The following is a 20,929-nucleotide window of genomic DNA, read 5'->3' on the forward strand; positions in this document are numbered from 1 at the left end:
CCTGAACTCTTTTTTACAGCAGAGAGAACAGCGAGTGATGCTCGGAGATTTCCTCTCCCCTGCTAAATCTCTGCTATGTGGGGTTCCACAGGGGTCGGCCTTGAGCCCGACCCTGTTTAATATCTACGTGGCCCCCCTTGCGAGATTAGTAAGATCACAGGGGATGGAGGTGGTGTTGTACGCCGACGACACGCAGATCATGGTGTCCCTGGCCCACTCTGTGAGTACATCCGCGTCCAACTTTAAGTCCTGCATGCAGCTTGTTGCAGAGTGGATGATTCTTAACTCCCTAAAGTTGAACGGCGACAAAACGGAGGTCCTGGTCTTTGGTAAGGACCAGGACGTGTGATCGAGTGAGTGGTGACCCTCATCTCTTGGCACCTGCCCCACTCGTACCCAATCTGCCAGGAATCTCGGCGTCGTCTTCGACACCTCGCTCTCTATGGAGCTTCAGGTAAACAGGACAGTTGCCACCTGTTGGGGTGTTATCAGGACCCTTAAAAGAATCCTTCACTACCTTTCCCCCCAGGCACGCAAGCAGATTGTGACGGCTCTTGTTGGCTCCTGGTTGGATTATTGTAATTCTCTTTACGCTGGGACCAACAAGAGCCTTCTGCAAAGTTTACAGGTGGTGCAGAACCCTGCTGCGCGATTTGTACTGGCCCTTCCATTGCTTGCATCTGCTACTTTGGCAAGGAAGAGCCTCCACTGGCTCCCTATCTCCTTTAGGGTGTCCTTTAAACTTCTTTGCCTTACTTACAGTGCCCTCATGGCAGGCCCTTCTGATGCTCTTGGGTGTCTGCTTACTCGCTATGTACCCAGCAGATGTCTTCGCTCTCTAGAGCTGAATCACCTGGTAGTCCCTCGTTCTAGGAAGGTTAGATGGGGGAGTAGGGCATTCTCCATCTTAGCACCCCAATTATGGAACACACTTCCTTTGGAAATCAAATCTCAGCCCTCATTGGATCTCTTTAGGAAGGCCCTTAAAACCTGGTGCTTCACTAAAGCCTACCAGTAAGTTCCGGCCACCTGCTGACTCAGCTAGACATTGAGCTAGGCGCCTTGACGCCCATTGGGCTAAGTTGCACGTTTACAAATCACATTTCATTCATTCATTCATTCATAATGAACACACGGACACAGACAGATAGTGGAACTGGGTACGGCCGCGTGTGCTCAACTCCTTTTCATTGCGAGGGTCACATATCCAGTGACGTCTGTGCTGGATGCGTGTGGGGTGAGTGTGCCAGCCCTCTGGGAATGGTTGGTGCTGGCAACAAGTACAACAGTAATCATTGGATCAGACACTGAGATTCAATCATAAAGGGTCAATGATTTGTGCTGCACTAAGGTAGGGGCACCAGATGTGAAATAATACACAAAATATTGTATCATAAAGGGTCCATGAGTTGTGCTGTACTAAGATATGGGCATCAGAAGCATTCTGTGTGTGCGAAGCCAGCGATGATGCATGGTCCTGGTGGGCCGCACTGGGAGCAATGTCTCTTGCCTACTGGACTGCGTCATCTGAATTGCTACTCAATGTGAATTGTAAGACCTCCTATCCGCAGTGTAGATTGAAGGCAGTAGTTAGCATAGACATCAAGGAATGCTTTTTGTACAGTTCACTCTGCAATAAATACATCAAAACTGAATTCAAATTGTGAACTCCACTGTCGGCAGTGTAGACTGCCATTCAGTGTTCATTTGGATTTGCAAGATGAATTTGGTCATTGTAGTAAAGCTATAACTGATATAAAACAAGTTCTTGAAGCAAGGATACTAAAACTATATTGTGTAGGTTTGAGGGACGTTATACTTCGTTGCCTACTGCACTCTGCAATTAATGAATGAAGACTCAATTTTAATTGTGAGCCCTGATGACCGCAGTGTAGGCAGGAGTCAGCGATCAGCAAAGGCCCACAACCACATGGCGTTGAGTGGAGCTGCACAGTATTGGCAATTCAGCGTGTGTGCAGCCAGTGATGATAAGTGGTGCACTGAGTTAGTGGCACCTGAAGCAACCAGCTTGTGCACACCCTGCAATGAGGCATTGTCCGGGCGGGCCGCACTGGGAGCAATGTCTGTTGTCTAATGAATTCTGCCTTAATAAGTCCACGTGGTGATGACTTATGGTGCAGTGAGTTAGTGGCACCTGAAGCACTCAGCGTGTGTGCACCCTGCGATGATGCGTGGTCCGGGTGAGCTGCACTGGGAGAAATGTATTTTGCCTACTGAATTCTGCCTTAATAAGTCCATGTGGTGATGACTTATGGTGCAGTGAGTGTGTGGAACCTGAAGCACTCAGCGTGTGTGCACCCTGCGATGATGCGTGGTCCGGGTCAGTTGCACTGGGAGAAATGTCTTTTGCCTACCGAATTCTGCCTTAATAAGTCCAAGTTGTGATGACTTATGGTGTAGTGAGTTTGTGGTATCTGAAACACTCAGCGTGTGAGCACCCTGCAATGATGCGTGGTCCGGGCGGGCTGCACTGGGAGTAATATCTTTTGTCTAAAGAATTCTGCCTTAATAAGTCCACGTGGCGATGACTTATGGTGCAGTGAATTAGTAGCACCTAAAGCACTCAGCGGGTGTGTACCCTGCAATGATGCGTGGTCTGGGTGGGTCACACTGGGAGCAGTGTCTTTTGTCTAATGAATTCTGCCTTAATAAGGCCACGTGGTGTTGACTTATGGTGCATTGAGTTAGTGGTACCTGTGGAGCTCAGTGTATGAGCACCCTGGGATGATGAGTGGTCTGGGAGGGCCGCACTGGGAGCAAAGTGTCTTGCGTATAGGACTGTGTCATCTGCAATCGCCACTCCTTCTGAATTGTGAGCCCTGCTGTCTGCAGTGTAGATCGAAGGCAGCAGTCTGTACAGACATAAGTCTAAAGTGCCGTGCAGCTGTGTTCGCAGGGGGCCTGTGTCGAGCAGGCTTGCGGTCTTGTCAGCAGCCATATGGCAGGGTGAGGGCCACCGCTCTGGCAGACACTTTGGCCTTCCCACAAGTGAACCACACCCAGAGCTTTGGCTTATTTATTTATACTCCTACGCTGGAGTGGCGTACGATGGAGCAGCCCACTCCACTTCTGCTTCCAGGGGGGACAACACAGCTACATAACTGAGGTATTCCCCACTGCCTGAGGTAACATGGTTGCGTCTATTGTCTACAAAACTAAAAGTGCCAGCAGTATATGTACATAAGGAGAGGTTTGTGCTCTGCATATTGAGGTCTGTCCAGCACATCCCCGCTACACTTGGCATTGTGTGCATTATTATTGATGGGTGACATGCATCCTTCACACTTGGTTGCCATATCTGCCAACATTCAAGTATTGTGTGGCAGAGGGACCATGCCATTTTTGAAAGGTCCGCTGTCCTGTTCTGCGCTGCCTCTGTGGTAGTAGGGAGGGGGGTGGTCCAGGGGGGATGTTGTGAGGCTGGTGGCAGTTGGTGTTGTGGCTTTCTTGCATGTTGGAGCTTCAAGATCACTAACTTTTTGACGTGTTGTTCTTCAGATGTGATTCTGGGCTGGGCTCCCTTTCACACTGTAGGTGAAGCTGTTCCTACTGCTAACAAGGCTTATTGCCTGCTTTTGGATCGCACCCCAGATTTGCCTGCTCGTTGAAAATATCAGGAAGTGTTTTTTTGAGTTATTTTTGCACTGGAACGTCAGCTCTGCATATTATTACCGTTAGTTGTTGCTGTCATTTGTAGCGATTTGTTTTGCAGGGATATTGGCTTTTTTCACTAGGTTGAGAATGGAATAAAACATTTAAAATCACTGAACAAAACATAGGTTTAATAAACGTTATAATTAGACATTTGCATTTAAAAAACCTTTGAAATTCACAAAAAAAAACTTAGATTTCAGGGATGATATAGTTACAAATTATCATTTACAAAACCATTGAAATTCACTGAAAAAACCATAGGTTTCAGGGACGTTATAGTTATAAATTAGCATTTTAAAAACCTTTGAAATTCACTGAAGAAACATAGGTTTCAGGGGTGTTATAGATAGTTGTACATTTCACTCGTGCAAAACCATAGAATTTCGCCCGTTATAGTTAGTTGAGCTAACTATAACTCCCGCCCTCGCAATACATTGCTGATGACGTCACATATTACATCATTCATGACATGGTCAGTGACATCACTGATGACCTCACTGATGACATCTCAAATGACATCACTGATGACATCATTGATGACTTCATCCAGTGACTGTGTGTTTCTATAACGTTTAAATATGTTTTTTATATATAGATTGGCCAAGGTGTATTGAAGAATGAGTTGGTGTATAAGTATGCGGATGGAGGATTTAGTAGGTGCGTGACTGACTGTATAAGTGAGTGATTAAATGTATCTTACTGAATTCATGGGTTCGTGACTAAACTGTGTGAATGTCACCCTACTGGACACCATGGATGGCGGTCATGAATGATGATCAAGGGGGAAGGTCAGGCTTGGATGAGGCCCATCTCAGATGGCAATATGTACAAAGGCATGATCAGAACCCCTTATCCTTGCAATATTTCCCAGAGGGTCAAGTTGTAGAGGACTATAGCCGCACTGAGTGGGGGACCTGGCACATCTTCTGACCTGAGGGGTCACCTGGGGGATTGCTGACTGTTGCAGCCTGAGCGCTGCTCCCATTTTGCCACCGGACCTTGCTGCCTGACGTTTCCCGATCACCGCGGCGAAGCGGTAGATCGGGAACTACAATTCCCTGCACCCCTTGCGCCCAGGAAGGCGCGCATCCTGTTTCCAGACCCGCCCCCGGAGGTGCGCATAAGGCCAGCGCGAGCCCCGGGGGAGCGGGGGACCTGGCACATCTTCTGACCTGAGGGGTCACCTGGGGGATTGCTGACTGTTGCAGCCTGAGCGCTGCTCCCATTTTGCCACCGGACCTTGCTGCCTGACGTTTCCCGATCACCGCGGCGAAGCGGTAGATCGGGAACTACAATTCCCTGCACCCCTTGCGCCCAGGAAGGCACGCATCCTGTTTCCAGACCCGCCCCCGGAGGTGCGCATAAGGCCAGCGCGAGCCCCCGCGTCGCGGGATCGCGCGCGGGCTAAGCCCGGGCAAAGGGCGGGCCCTCTGTGGCCCTCAGAGGCACAAGGAGGCCGGGACGGGCCACCTCCCTTGGCACCCCAGCAAAGGAAGGTATAGTTTTGTATACCATTTACTGTTTATCCATGGACCTTTTGGCTTCACCATTATATTTACTATTTTTGACCATACTCTATCATTTATGACGCATAAGGGGCATATTGAATTCCCACATCACAGCTAGACAATGGAAAATCTTTATCAGAGCTATGCATCACCTACCACTATCTGCGACATAGATAATGATGACTGCTGCCAACCCCTCGATACAACGCAATCCCCGTCATATACCCCTAAAAGTTCGCAAATTGTGTCCTACTGGGAGGAATTAAACGCTCTGTGCGGGACTAACTTTATTCCAGTAACATCCCCTTCCCGCGAAAAAGGCCTTAGTATTAACACCCCCGCTGACAGACCTCATGAACCTTCCATACCACCCCATGAGGACAACATCCGGGCAACTGCACTGTCGCTGGGACTAAGTGCAAAAAGGAAGCACGACGGGGTTAATGACTGTGAAATCCAACCCAAAACACAAAAACTTTGTATTGATCCCCCATCGCCTGCCACAATCTCCATCACACCCAGGGGGGTCGATGAAAGTTTGGAGGACAAAGTATCATCGCCTCAACTGCAATTACTACCTCACCTTGAACTATTGATAAGATCTAAAATAGCACCCTTGTTAAAACAAATTACTGTTTTAGGGGACAGGCTGACAAGCATAGAGACAGCTATTACAGACAACTGTGCGTCCTTTATAAAGATGGCGATACCTAATTGTTCTATCCCACAAACTGTACCTGAGGTGCCTATGGTAATTGACACACCTAAAACTGTTCCAATTGTAAGACAATCTCCCAGCATGCTATCTCTAACTGCTACCAAAACCACCCCCAAATCTTTGTCAAACACGAGAAAAAATGTCCCGATTGAAAGACAGCCACCCAAGAGTCAACCCCCACTGGTCACTAAAAATGCCCCAAATCCTGTGTTAACTAGTTACCCTGCTGTTAGAGCAGAGCCAAATAGAGCTGCATGTATAGACTTACCTCCGGCAGCCGCACCCTTTGTGCTTGTTCTCTCAGGTGTACCGACTCTCGCCCACAGGAAACCTGAGAGATACCAGGGCCTATTACATAAGGTCATCTTCTGGTTAGCAAAAAATAGACCCCTACCACCCGATAAAGATGGTGGTATCCTGAGTGTTAGAAGGGTGGGTTGGCTAGGGTCATTACCTAAGGACATTCCCGGGGACTTAATTCTTGTGAAATTCAGGAATAGGAACATCGTCCCCTATTTAAGATCCTCCCAGCCTCACGAAGGTGACGGTCCCATTATGATTTGGGATTTGTATGATTTCTATCCGCGTGCCTCTCATACTCCCCTACCAAGACCCACAGCAATATATAATCATTTGCTAGAAAGGGGTGGTATTAGTTCACCTGTCCCCCATAGATTTCTACAAAAGCAGCAATGTTTGAGAGGTTTCTACAAAGGGTCAAGCTTACATTCTAACCCAGCCAGTCATCCGAATGGCTATCCATAGGGCTGGCAAAATTCCCCGGGTGGGCCTGGCTAATTAGAACTAGGGACGCTGGTAGCACTTTAGACTGAAAAACTAAAATCTAAATAGCTTGCCAAAGCCTATCTATCTTACTTGGGCAGTACAATTGTAATGGTTGTTTTTTTATATACTTGTTTTAATCTTTTTACGGACGTCTTCTTATGTACATTTAATCGAGTTTTTTAAACAAATTCTTTCTTTGTCTGTTTAAATTTTGTATATGTATATTCTTGCTGTATGTCTTGTATTAACATGCATGTCTTTTATGAAGAAAAATTCGAAATAAAGACGTTAAAAAACTGAAAACTGAGTGGGGGTAGGAAGCTATGGCCAGTGCTCAGCATTTGGCAGTCAGTGTAAGTAGCTGTTTGAGGCAGTATTCCTGCAGTAAAAATAATCAAGGTAGGTATGACCATTCAATGGAGAGCTCTGCCTACCCATGACTGGGGAACTGGTGGTCAGGTGCATGTAGCGTCCACTGTTATGTAGGATGAGGGAGGGCAGGAACTGTGAGTTTGTCACTGACATACTTGTTCTAACCCAACAATGTTAAAGGGGGTTCCATGGTAAGGGATGACAGAGGGATGGGACTCATTTGAGTCCCCCACTATGCCTAGGATGCTTGGCTCTAGACCAGGCCATATTGACTCTCTCCATGGAATTGGTCAGGGGTTCCTGTGATCCTCCCAAGGTTCACAGAATAGGGTAGGCCCCGCAATTGTGCTCAGAGCTGGTGGGCAGGGAGAGTCATGCTGGTCCTTTGTGATCCTCACTTCTGCCATGGAGTGGGTAGGATAAGACTTCTAGAAATAACAAAGGCGCCTGCGCCTTGCCACTGACAAGAATCTGTTGGGACGTGACAAAGTTTCCAGTGGGCTGCGATATTCCAGGGATATGGCATCTTCCTGATTCCTGGTGAACTTTCAATACTCATGCATCTGGATTGGCCCTTAGTTGTGGGTCCTTGTCTACTGCTTGCTAAGGCTGACATAATCTTATCAATGAAAATACAAATGATCTATTGTTTTAAGCAAAAGTACACATCTTTAAGTGAGAGATATCCATATATTGCCTGCATTTCATTGATGACAATTTCACAAACTGGTGATAATTTCCCTTATCCAGTCCAGGATAGATTATGGAAATACCACATTCCTACCCTAGTGCAGCACATTGCAGCTCACTTCATAATGAGCATTTATAGAGGCATATATCCCATGGATTGGGTAGCTTTACTAGTATCCTATTAAGCCATGCACAATCCAGCTACCTCTCCTATTCTTCTTTTTTTTAAAAAACATTTTATAAAGCGCGGTCATAACCCTTGCGGGTATCAGAGCGCTGTACACAGAGGCAGAAGCATGCATGAACTCAACATTGTAAAACAAGACGTAAACAATCAAAGTCAGATACCGGGTACAAGGCCCTACTAGTTCAGTTTCACATATAGTGCAAAATATTTCCCGTAACATTCAGTAAAACAATCATATAGTGGCTCATCACAGCATAGTAGAGTAAATGACAAATTTGTAATCGGTCCAAGAAGTATTCTTCTAATATAGTTCCGTAAGGCCCCTAGAGTAAAATAACAGTTTAACATCCAATCAAAAATACATAGCGAAAGATACTTTGGGATAAGTGTCAAATCTGTCAACAAGGGGACTAGAGAAAGAGTAGATGATAATGAAGTTAATATTCACTCAGTAAAAACCATTTGGCTTGTTTCTTGAAATAGGTAGTGTAGGGATTGGTTCTCATCTCCGTAGGAAGTGCGTTCCAAATTCTAGTTGCAAGGCCGGAGAAAGCCCGTTTGTACGTATTTTTCTTTTTGAATTTACGAGGTTTCAAAAGTAGTGTGGACGTACTTCTTAAGTTCAGACCGGAGCCAGAAAGTACAAGCTTGTTCACCGGATAGGCCGGAGTGTTGAAATGCAGGGATTTATGTTTGAGGCAAGCTATTTTGAAATGGATCCTGGCTTCAATAGACAACCAGTTGAGTTGCAAAAGGTCAGGTGTGCAGTGATCATGTTTTTTGGAGACTGTGATGAGCCTGGACGATGCATTGAGTGTGGCTCTGAAAGGGGACAAGCTTGCTTTAGAAATCCCTGCAAGGGTCACCAGGCCATATTCCAGTCGTGATATCACCAGGGATTGTACTGCAGGCTGCAAGTCTTCTGGCGGAAGGAAAGGCTTGATTTTCTCAATTGTGTTAAGATAAAAGTTTGCACCCCTAATGGTGGTGCTGATGTGAGTTTGCATATTAAGGTATTTGTCCATGGTAATGCACAGTGATTTAGCGGAATCAACAACATGAGGGATACAGTTAAGGGCTGTGAGTTGTTTTAGACATTTGCGGATCGGTGCAGAGTGGTTGTGTGGGGCAATCAGCAAGAATTCAGTTTTGAGGGTATTCAACAAAAGATGGTTCGGGGCAAACCATTGTTGAGTTCGCAAGAGAGCCTCATTTAAGGTTTTAATGTCCTCCAGAGAGGAGATCTTCAGGTACAGTTGAGTGTCATCTGCGTACATTTGCATATGCATCTTTTACACTGTACATGTCAGTATAAACCAATGTCTACCGTGCTGCTGTTGTATGCTGGTTGATCATGTTTCAACTTGGTGGCACAAATAAGATTCATATGTAGGTACCAGGAGCCTTGAAATTGTATAACATGTCTAATTTCAAATATATGTTCTATTTATCGTGTCAATGAATCCATACATAGCGCTGTGCGAAATTTGAGTAATTTACTTATGAATAAATATGCACAATTTCAGGAAAACTGCTAAAAACTGTGAGTACTTACATGAAATGCAAATCTTCATATTTTAGCACAAACATCTTTTACAATGCAAGGCACAATGCAATAGCTTTTGATTGCTAAAATGCCATCCATGCCAACCTGGAATGAATAAAAACAACCTCTCATATGTATTTTGAGGTTATTAAGCATTGTCAGAGAGGTATAGCTTTGTCCAGACAGAAGGGAGTAACCGGTACAGAGCAATGCAATGCACTCTCTGGCACTCTCTGTCTTAGAGTACCACTTAAATTATATAAAGGAGAGTTCCCAGGTTTCAGGTGGAGAGCAGTTTATTTACATGGAACACCCACCAACACGTCCAAATCTGCTCACCTTCAATTCAAACCCTCTAACCACACTGCTTATGGGCATAAGAGAGGAGGTCATAAATGTATCATTATGTAGTATTACTTTACGTTAAACAACCCACAGAAATTAATTGAAAAAAACTTTCAAGAGGAGCTATAATTGTGGAAGTTAGGAATATGTTATCGTACTTTTAAAAAAAGAAATAGTTATTGACTAAAAAACACTACCATTTAAACACCAAAAAATAGCAGAGTTAGCTGTTTATACTGACATAAGTATAAATTGTACAGTTGTGATGCTATGCTTATTACCTCACAGAGGTCGTCAGTGGGTAGTTATAGTTAGGTCTGCATCATTTGATGAATCTTGACTACACTTGCCAAAAAGTGCTATTTTGCTGACTTTCTTCCAGGCCCGGGCAGAGTTTCCATAGTCATGGAGCTCCTTGAAGTGGGAAAAAACTCAGAGTTTGATGATCTAGAGGAGTATTGCTTGCTTGGTCATCGTAACTGCTGCAGATCGCAATTAAAAAATCCCCCATACCTCTTATGCAATCCTGGACTACCCTACTTGATTGACAGGTTTGTGGGAGCCTAGGAGGCACATTGTGATTCAATGCTAAGGGGGGTACTCATACTTTTCCCAGAAGTGATTTATTTCCTACAGAATCAGGTGCCGGTCCGTATACTGCTTTTATTCCAGAGGCAGTGGGTTGCTGCCATGTGTGCAATGTTAAAAGAAAGCTGGATCTTTGTGGCTGAGTTAGCTGACCACGCTTCCCTGCACCCCCTGGCTATTCTCCTCTTCCCCTGCCCAACCCCCAATACCAACGCATACCCACCGACCAAAGATAGATGAGAGGAATAACAGCAGCTGTGTCAGGGACCCTGTCTTTCTCGATCCATCTCCAAGACGGTACCTAACTTCCTGCTCCCTCTCCCCTAAGTTGATTACATCACATCAAACATTATGGAGGCAGTCAAACAGCCAATGCCATATGTGCAGGGGCACAGCTGCAGCAGCATGGTACCTGCACATCCTCACCCGTCTGCCACTAATGATTGGGAGTAGAGGCTAGCGCTTCAGCTTTTGTAGTGTGCTGCAGCCTGCCAGGTGTCTCCTGTTATGAGATTGGCCATCTTCTGTAGCTGCAGCCAGGGAAAGCAGGGGAGAGTGCTATATCATACTTCCACTAGGAAGTGTTGCCAGCCATCTTCGGATTCGGATTGAAGCTTATTCGCACAATAAATGTAAAAAGAAAGAAAGGGAGTAGGGTAGGAATACCCTGCTGCCCTTGATATGGTTAGGGGTATCTCAGAAACCCCACTGGGAGTTAAATGTATTTTTGTATTCAATGTTGACATGAATTTGTGGGAGGGCCCACAGCAAAATGTAAAACAAAAAGCATGCACTCTTGTGCACCTTTTGTAGGAATCCCCTGAGTGAGCCAAATCCCTGGGGTAGTTTATTTTAATTATGCAAGGGGTGCCCAAGCAGTACTCTGAGCCCAAGGTCCCAGGACTGCCACCTTCCCAGGGCAAACAATATTAAAATAAAGCCGGGGCTGTATTTGGCCCTGGGGACTACCACCCCATGGGCTGGTTCTGGCTATGTCCCAAGGTGCCCATCTCCTAGACATAGTGTTGTGCCTAGCATTGAGTATTTTGCTCTTGCTTGCTCAAAGTGGAACACAATTGCTTTGACAGAGAGAGGGCTGCATCTTCAGCAGCTCCCTCTCTGTCAAAGCAATGCCGGATTCTGCAGGGGGCAGGAAGCTGGCATGCACCATGGGCCTTGTAGCTCCCCCCATGGTCCCAAACAGAGTGGGTGCCCTGATGGGACAAGTCACCTTCAAGTGAGACCGGCCCCAGAAGATGGGACCCAGGGTAAAACTTTGCCCCGGAGGATGGACCCTTGGCCCCCCTCCCTTTAAATGTATTGTTTTTGTTTGTTTAAAGGCCAGACCATAGGGGATGGGGTCCATGGGGACAAAAACAGCTTCGGGAGGGGGGCTGCTCATCACCCTCCCTATAAGTTATAAAAAAAATGTAACAACACCTGGGCCATGGGGTATGGGGTCCCCTGGGCTAAAATCTGCCCAGGGTGGGGGCCACATAGCCACCCTCCTCGAATATATATATATATATTTTTTTTTTTAAAGACTGGAAACGCTCCACCTCCTTTCTTTACCACTTTGCAAATGCACCTCTTGGTGCACTGATGTTTGGGTGATGAAGTTCCCTTGGATGCTGAGGGTCCTTGGTGGCCAACAACACCTCCTGTTCCCTCCAGTAAGTCCCACACAACGAGATTGCTGGGAGATCATCCAAAGCCCCGCCCCCTTTTTCTTCCACTCTGCAAATGCAGCTCCTTGTGTACTCTTGGTTTGGGAATGGAGGCCACGCTCCCTTTCTCTACCACTTTGCAAACACGCCTCCAGGTGCACTATTTATTGGGGTATTAAGCCCCCTTGTCTCCTGAAGGTCCTTAGGGGTGAGAAACCCTTCCTGCTACCTCGAGTAAGTACCACACAGTGGGATTGCTGAGAGGTGGACGGATGCTTTAGCCCCTTTTCCACCACTCTGTAAATATGCCTTCTGGTGCACTGCTAGTTGGGGGATGAAGTCCCTTTGAATGCTGAGGGTCCATGGGGACCAACAACTCCTACTGTTACCTCCCGTATGTCCCAAGCAGCGAGACTGCTGAGAGGTCATCAGATGCGACACGTTCTTTCAACACCAGTCTGCAAATGCACCTCCTGGTGCACTACTGGCTGGGAGATGAAGTCTCCTTGGCTGCTGGTGATCCGTGAGGGCCGCCTAGCCACGCTGTTACCTTCAATAATTCCCTCACAGCTCGATTACTGAAAGGTCTTTGGAGGTTATGCCCCCTTTCTCCACCTCTTTGCAAATGCATCTCCTGGTGCACTACTGGTTGGGGGGTGATGTCCCTTAGAAGCTGAGGATCTTAGGGGCTAAGAGGCCCTCCTGTTACCTCTAGTAAGCCAGACACAGGGGGATCATGAGAGCTGGTTTAGGCCCTGCCTTCTTATTCCACCACTCTACAAATGCGACTACTAGTTACAACATCTTGGAAATTCCCTATAACAATCATAGGTTATAGGAACATTATTGTTAAGAAATAGAATTAACAAAACTTTAGAAACTTACTAAAAAAAAACAAAAGTTATAGCGATGTTATAGTTAGGCTGACATTTGCCTCATACAAAACCAGAGAAATTCAGCAGTTATAGTTAGATGAGCTGCAATGTACTGCTTATAACCTCACATATTACATCAGTCATGACATGGTCAGTGACGTCACTCATGACATTACTGATGACATCTCAAATGATATCACTGATGCCAAATTTATATAGTTATCATGAAGCAGCCAAAGCTTTAACTTTGTCTAGGTTACTAGGATCATGTGACGTGGATGGACAAATTATGTGTCTAGGTTTTTTCAGTTGTGTAGCAAAAAATGCAAATTATGTGTCAGAATCTCTGGCAACATTATTTTCATTCATAGTAGCTAGAAAAAAATGTTTTGTGAAATCTACAAATTATGTAATTTCTGTGGCAAATGTAGTAAATCCATACTTATTTGGCAAAAGCGACTGCCACTGAAATGAATGAATACTCTCATTCTCACCACTGTCCATTGTTTTATCAACAATTTATTCTTAAATGATAGCTTAACCTTAACATTCTAATTGCAACTGAATTCTTAAAATCTGCATATGACATACAAAATACATAGTGGATAATGTGCAATATGGCACACACTCTCTTTGTATATGTAAATGTATATATGTATTTGTATTTATATTTATTAATTTTAGATTTATATATTGTCATTTAATATGTAGGGTACTTCACTTTAAGGAAAATATATTCTTTTAGGGTTACAGAATAAAACTGTGAGATCAACCAATGCATAATACCTGGTATTAAATGTATATATATCTTCATTTTTAGGGATGCATGGACTGAGAAGCAAAATATGCTGCGAGAAAAAATCATACACGTTCTTAAATATGATGTTTGCAAAAGCAATCCATTTTCTCCCACAGTCCTGCCCTTGGCCGACTGTCTCTTTTTGAAACATTGCTTGGAGTATCATGTGACTGAAAAAGACGGGTTCTGTAACGCAGTAAACAATGTCTCATCACTGTTAAAAAAAGGGGGGTATCTCATACTGATGGCATGCCTGGAACAAACGTATTGCATGGTTGGCAGTTTCAAGTTGCCAAATCTATCCATTGATGTAGATTTTGTGATAAACACCCTTGAGGGGTGTGGATATGACGTTCAGGACCAAGAGGTTATGCGTAGGAGTGTTGACCGGTTATATGATGTGACAGATTATAAAGGAGTTATTTATGTGAAGGCCCAAAAGAAATAGCTCCTTAGTCTACTGACTAATACTAATTGAAAACTCTCACCCCTTGACTCACCGCTACCCCTCCCATTACTATTGTCCTTTCTTTTCCCTTTTTTGATCTGCAATGTTTTTAATATTAATGACTTACTTGTATTCTGGATTTTAACTAAATGCAGTTACTTTGTACATCTTTTATGATCTTGTGATCGAAATAAAGATTTGAAATTTGATAAACAATCATGACAAATAACAGAGGAAACATTTTCCATTTCCATTCTTGTACAACCAATTACAGCTGATGACAATTGTACTTTACATTCTCCCTCTATTCTCACTGCATAACTATTTACACTTTATCTGTTATTAAATTGCCATCTCATTAAAAGTTTCTGTTTCATTTAATTGCACCTTCTTCTTCACCCCAAATTCATACGGACTGTTTCTTTTCTTACCTTTGTTTCAATTAAATTTTGCAATGTTGTCATCTTCTATGCTCTATTGTAGAATGAATATTTCGCATTTATTTCTAATATGCCATTTTTTATGTTTTAATGTTCTAGATCTAAACCTATGTACTATGATATCATTTATTATTCACCCAGCACTTAAGCCCTCTGTCAAGAATTAACAATGTGCTCATCTGCATCTTAAACTACTTGCAATGGTATGTAGAGAAACAGCTGTTAAAGTTTTAGAAAAAGGATAACAGTAATACTTATGGTTCATTCTTTAAGGAAAACATTAGATCAGATGTGTGCTCTGTCATGTAATTCTGTCTGGAATAATCCAGTGAAATTACCTGAGAATTCTGCAACACTACACATAATATACAAGAAGAAGAATTCTGTTGTTTCTGTGAACACAAATGTCTCCTTGCATCCAAAATGGGATAGAGTACATGCTGTGCTCGGAAGTAGTTTGAAATGCAGCAAAACACAAATATTGATCACACATCCACTCATGCTTTCTAAATTTACTCTTCACTGTAGGATTGTCCTCCAATTTACTCCCAATAATGAGAGCAGGATTAATCACATAAGTATCACTAATTCCCTGTCAAACGGCAACAGATAATTATGTAAATAATTCTGATCCCTCTGGTATAATTGAAATTCTACAGGGGCCTGTGGAGTACCCAAGTTAAGCAGAGAGTGGTATCCCACCGTGATATATCACCTAATATAATGATAAGAGGCCTTGTGCTCCTAGTAATTTCATACTAACACCTAACTACACCTGAATCATAATTGGAGCCAAAATAACAGAAAGAAGTGAGAAAATGACATTTAATGGAGTTTACCTCCAGTCTACCTTCAGAATTTTGATCTGTTTACTTAAAAGTGCAGCTTCAGACTCAACTGAACATGTGCAGATAAGAATCTAATATAAGAAAACAAGGAAGAAAAAATCCTGTAGTGAACCAGTGCACCAGAAGAAACATGGAATGTTCACAAGTTGCACCCTATCGCTCTTTGCTTGCCTGGGAATGGTACACCACACATTGATAACAGCTCCAATGCCTACATTGCTGACTGTTCTGTGCATCCAGACAGAAGGAAACTGTATGAGAAGACAAAAAACAAAACTTCATTTTGAAAGCAAACACATTCAAATTGTGATGGGACATCCAGGATTGCAAGCCATTGAGGGTATGACTACCGGGGTGTGGGGAATTGGGCTAATGGTTGCATGGGGTGTTAATTCTGCTCAAGCAACAGCCACAAATCCTGTCAGGGTGAAAAGCAAAAGGTATGAAACTAAATTGACATGGAGAGCACAGGACCCACTGTAGGAGAGTTGGATCTGCTTACTATGGTTACCTCCACTTTTTGCTGGTGCTTCACTGTTTTTCGGCTTTAGTCTGGCTGGGGCCCTGCTATCCAGGACCCCAGCCTAGCTGTTTCCTCTCTAAATTGATTGCATGTACTTGAGGTGCACCCCATTTTGGTTACTGAGGTACCCTTCTGAGTCCCTAGTATACGATACACTAGGTACTAAGGGCATAGGTTCCCCAGAGGCCTACCAGGGGATGAAGCATGTATTATGCCAACCCCGGGAAGCCTTCCAAAATGGCACCACAGGACTGCTACTGCAGCCTTGGTAAGGCGGTGCATGCACCCCTTACTAAGATATAGTTTACCTATATCTACCTTAATCACTGACACATATAAACCTATCAGTCACTCCTATGGCAGGCCTTATCAATCCTGGAGGCAGAGTGTTTGGTTTTTTGTGAGAGGGTGCCCATGCATGAGCAAGACCCCTCTGCAGCATTCGGAGTCCATTCTCTGAAGCTGTTCTGTGATGCAGCCAGACCATATACTCTTAAGTGCATTATAACGTCGTGGTAAATGCTAACTTTGGAATGGCTGCATGGAAACATGTTGTGTTTGGTGTCAAACATTTTGGAATGCTACCCCCCCCCCGCCAGTCCTGTCAGCGGGGGTAGAATTCCATCCTTTTAGAGGGAGATTCATGTACACACTGGTCTAACCGGTGATAGTTTAAAAAAGGCCTGCCACCACAAAATGTATGCTGCAGCCACAGACACGAGTCTGGCCTCCTGTTGCTGACCGAAACTCCAGCAGGGAATGCCTGGACAATAGGTTTTCTGTCACAGGGAGGTTTAACCACCTCCCAGACAGGCTTTTGTGTATTGGGGCTGCGTGGGTGTACTCTGAGAGTGCTTTGAAGTCAGCCCTGGGGGCACATTTGGCGTCCCTGTGCATAGTCCAGTTCAAACGTGTTTCAGGGCTACCAGCTCCTGCTCTGGTGTGAAACCAGACTGTAGTATCCTGCATATTATACTGTAAGGTGTTTTACCAGCCCTGCTCTGCCAGTGCCTGTGCTCTGACTCATTAGAATGTTGGAGTCTGATGATGCCTCGGAATGTTGGGACTGAGGGAGGCAGAGAGCGACAGTTGGTCATGGGCTGAGCAGTTGACAGGCAGCTCCTGGTGGGGCTCTGATCTACCACATATCTACATGATGTCCTGTACCTTACTACCTGTTATCTTCAGGAATAAAACTATCTTGAAATACTACCTTCCTGAGTGGACTTTCCTCACTACATATTTTGGCGACGACGAGGTGACGAAGAACCTACAGCTACAAGCAAATCACAGGTACCTGATTTAAAAGTAGACCTGGAGATGGCGCAAAATAATGAAACTACAGTGGCAACAACCACAATTTACAGAAGAAGAGGTAACCACAAGAAGGAATTAACTACAAAGAAGAAAAATGTGTTTGCTACACAGTACAATGAGGACAACTGCAAGGAAGAAACAAGAACTTCAAAGAAAAGAAAAAGAAGACTACAAGAAACAAGTAAGCACAAAACATTACGCCTGTTAGCCCCACCAGTGGCCTCACCACGGGCCAGCCCTAGCCCAGGCGTGCTGTGCTCATCTGCATTACGTTTTTTTGGGACACTGGTAATTTTTCATGCTTGACTTTTCTACCACTTCAGCACTACAGGAAGTCTATTCTGTTTAGTCACGCTTTTTCATTCCCTGGCATACTCTACAACTTTGTGTAATTTTTTTTACTTCAATTTGGCACGAATTGGAATCTTGTCACGTCCTGCGCTGTGTGATCTTGAGCACCTGCTTCTTAAGCTGTTTGACCCTGTGCACATCTACTCAGCGTCTTGGGTAGCTTGAATCTATCTTGATGCCTAACAGTTGGACTTTGGTGAATCATCTACTGCTTGAGTTTTCAAGCACATTTACATTCTGCCAGAAAATTCTTTCAGCCACTTACAGCGTAAAAATGTGGATATTAAAAAATGTCTTGGTATTTGGCAGCACATATCTGTCAGCAAGCTTAAGGATTTATTTGATTGTGCTGTCACCACAGAACTTCGTTGAAACGTGTTTGTTAATGAGGCGAATGTCGTTTTCACGTATTGCCCTCCTTTCTACAAGGATGTGTTGTGTGTTGCTTCTGCCTACGATGTGCCTCATTCACTGGTACGGAACTCTGCTGGTGAATCAGCCTTTCTCCTTTACAGATGCTCAGGTTACATTACCTATTAGGAGTCTGTGTTAAAATCTTAGGGGATGGTGCCCGTTAACGAAATGGCAATTACGCTCCGCATTCAAATGTTTATGGAAGCGCGCGCTTGTTACCTCACTGATGGTCCCGCGCGGATCTCCTCAGGATGCGTCATGATTTCACGATCTCCAACGGCCATTCATCTCGCTTAGTGTCAACATTTGGAGCACAAGCGTGCAGTGGGCCACCCGGCGCTGCGTGCCGTGCGTACCGCCATCTATAGGTTGGTTCTTGCATCCTTCTTCAAGTTCAAGAATTTCAAATGTAGTATTTTTCCTCCGGTGCGGCGCTGTCTCATGCTGCATCCCTTCTTCATTCCGGAGGACTCCCAAGAACGTGAGTGTATCAGGTGGCATTTATATTGAAATTGCGCCACGTACAATGTGTGAAATTACCCTGCCTTCTTAATGGAATGTGTGCTTTTCCAATGACTGGACTTGCTGATTGTTGATATTGCAATATTGCAGAGTTTGGACTCACCCTTTAACTTATTGCACAAGGCGATCTTTATGTGAGGATTTCAATGGAGCCACACTGGACCTTGGTTGTTGTGTTCTAAGAAACAGTGATTTTATTTTACACAGTGTATTGGCTACACCAGACCATCTTTTCTGCCAAACTCTGGATATTTCAAAATGCACATTTAAGCCACACATTCTAACTTATGGTTCTCACTGTGAGTACAATTTGTGACTGCCCTTACTTGTCTCACATCAGACTCATTTGTTTCTTTCACGATCTCTAGTGGGTGTCACTTCAGTACTATGGTGACACACACACCTATTTTCTAAAATGTTTTAAAAAAAAGTTTAAAAATGTTTAGTGAAAAACGGTGGCAATTTTGTATTGAAAGATGATAGCTATGGGTTCTAGCCCCATTAGCATCCTCAAAACAAAAAATAAGAGGAAAAAACGATGCATTATTTGCATCTTTATTTATGTCAAAAGATATTTCCCTGCACAGGGGTGGGAATGGGTGTTTCCCCGTTTGCCCACATATATATGTGCCTGTTCACATTATTTTTACCCTACATAGGGATGGGTATGGGTTCTAGCCCCACTTGCCCATATACGTGCCTACACAGGCCATTCACGGTTTTCACCCTCACAAAGGGCACAGTTACATACTGTCTTTACCCTCACACAGGGATGGGAATGGGTACTAGCCCCATTTGCCCACATATATGTGCCTGTTCACATTATTTTACCCTACACAGGGATGGGAATGGGTTTAAGCCCCATTTTCCCATATACATTTGCCTACATAGGAAACATACGAATTTTAGCCTTACAAGGGCACCGTAGATAGGGTCACAGTCCCATCTACTTTTACACGAGTATCCTCGCACAGGGAACAGTGCTATGGGTTACAGTCCCATGTAAATTTACATTCTACCCTCACACAGGGCTTATTATGGGTCACAGTCCCATTTACATTTTACCCTCACACAGGGCTTATTATGGGTCACAGTCCCATTTACATTTTACCCTCACACAGGGCTTATTATGGGTCACAGTCCCATTTACATTTTACCCTCACACAGGGCTTATTATGGGTTACAGTCCCATTTACATTTACATGGTCACCCTACATAGGGCGTCACATGGGTTTCAGTCCCATTTACAGTGCTCCTCACACTCTTACATGGGAGTAGAGGACGGTCATGGGTTTTAGTCCTTATGACTGATATTGTCGATTTACATTTAGTAATTTTGCTGTTTTGAATAACGCAATGCTACATTTACATTGTATTTATTCTGTTATTGGAAACAGAGAGAAGTGGTAGTCATTCTGTATGTATCTACTTTGCCTCTTCTCTATTTTCCTATTCATTCAGCTTTCCTCGTGGTGTCATTCTCTATGTCATCCCTGGTTTCAGGATCTACACTTCTTGTTGTCATCGTTTATCTCCAGCCTTCTTTTGTTCCTTCTTTGACTCTTTTCTTCCCTGTTCTGGAGGAAATCTGTTACCTCGCTTTCCTGTGTCTGTGTGGAGGCTGGTGTCCATACTCCGTTGTGCCTTGTTCTTTCTTCCCTTCTTGCCTGCCTGGCCAGTGGGTGCGTTTGGGGGTCAGTCCTTGGTGCGTGTGAGTTCTTCTGCCCCTTGTTGTTTCCATTTTCTGATTACTCATTTTACCCTCATCTTTTCTATATCCGTGAGTCTGTTATCTCTATCGGTTTCCGCTTTACTCTTCTCTTCCTCCTCCTCATTTTCTTCCACCTGTCTCTTCACGCTGCTTTGCTTACACCTTTCTTTGTCGTTGTTTCTGTTCCTCTGCTTTTCTTCCTTGTTATCTCTTCCTTGGTTCTCTCTCACTAGTTGTTATTCACGTAGTGGTTTAATGCTTCTGTTAGAACAAAAGGGGATATGTAGTATCCTGCATATTATACTGTAAGGTGTTTTACCAGCCCTGCTCTGCCAGTGCCTGTGCTCTGACTCATTAGAATGTTGGAGTCTGATGATGCCTCGGAATGTTGGGACTGAGGGAGGCAGAGAGCGACAGTTGGTCATGGGCTGAGCAGTTGACAGGCAGCTCCTGGTGGGGCTCTGATCTACCACATATCTACATGATGTCCTGTACCTTACTACCTGTTATCTTCAGGAATAAAACTATCTTGAAATACTACCTTCCTGAGTGGACTTTCCTCACTACACAGACCAAGGAAATGGGTGTAACCACCCCTT

The 20,929-nt window shown here is 44.3% G+C and overlaps 1 protein-coding gene across 1 annotated transcript in view; it reads left to right on the forward strand.

Annotated features, from left to right (window-relative positions):
- LOC144752114 (nicotinamide N-methyltransferase-like) overlaps positions 1 to 14,585 on the forward strand; it is a 39,759-nt gene extending 25,174 nt beyond the window's left edge. Inside the window, exon 3 of the mRNA XM_078640057.1 lies at positions 13,778 to 14,585. Coding sequence (XP_078496183.1) covers positions 13,778 to 14,204 — 427 coding nt within the window. The 3' untranslated portion in view covers positions 14,205 to 14,585. The remainder of the gene's footprint in view (positions 1 to 13,777) is intronic.
- Positions 14,586 to 20,929: the final 6,344 nt, after the last annotated feature.

The sequence above is a fragment of the Lissotriton helveticus genome, chromosome 4_2 (genome assembly GCF_964261635.1).
Source record: "Lissotriton helveticus chromosome 4_2, aLisHel1.1, whole genome shotgun sequence".
Classification (NCBI taxonomy): domain Eukaryota; kingdom Metazoa; phylum Chordata; class Amphibia; order Caudata; family Salamandridae; genus Lissotriton; species Lissotriton helveticus.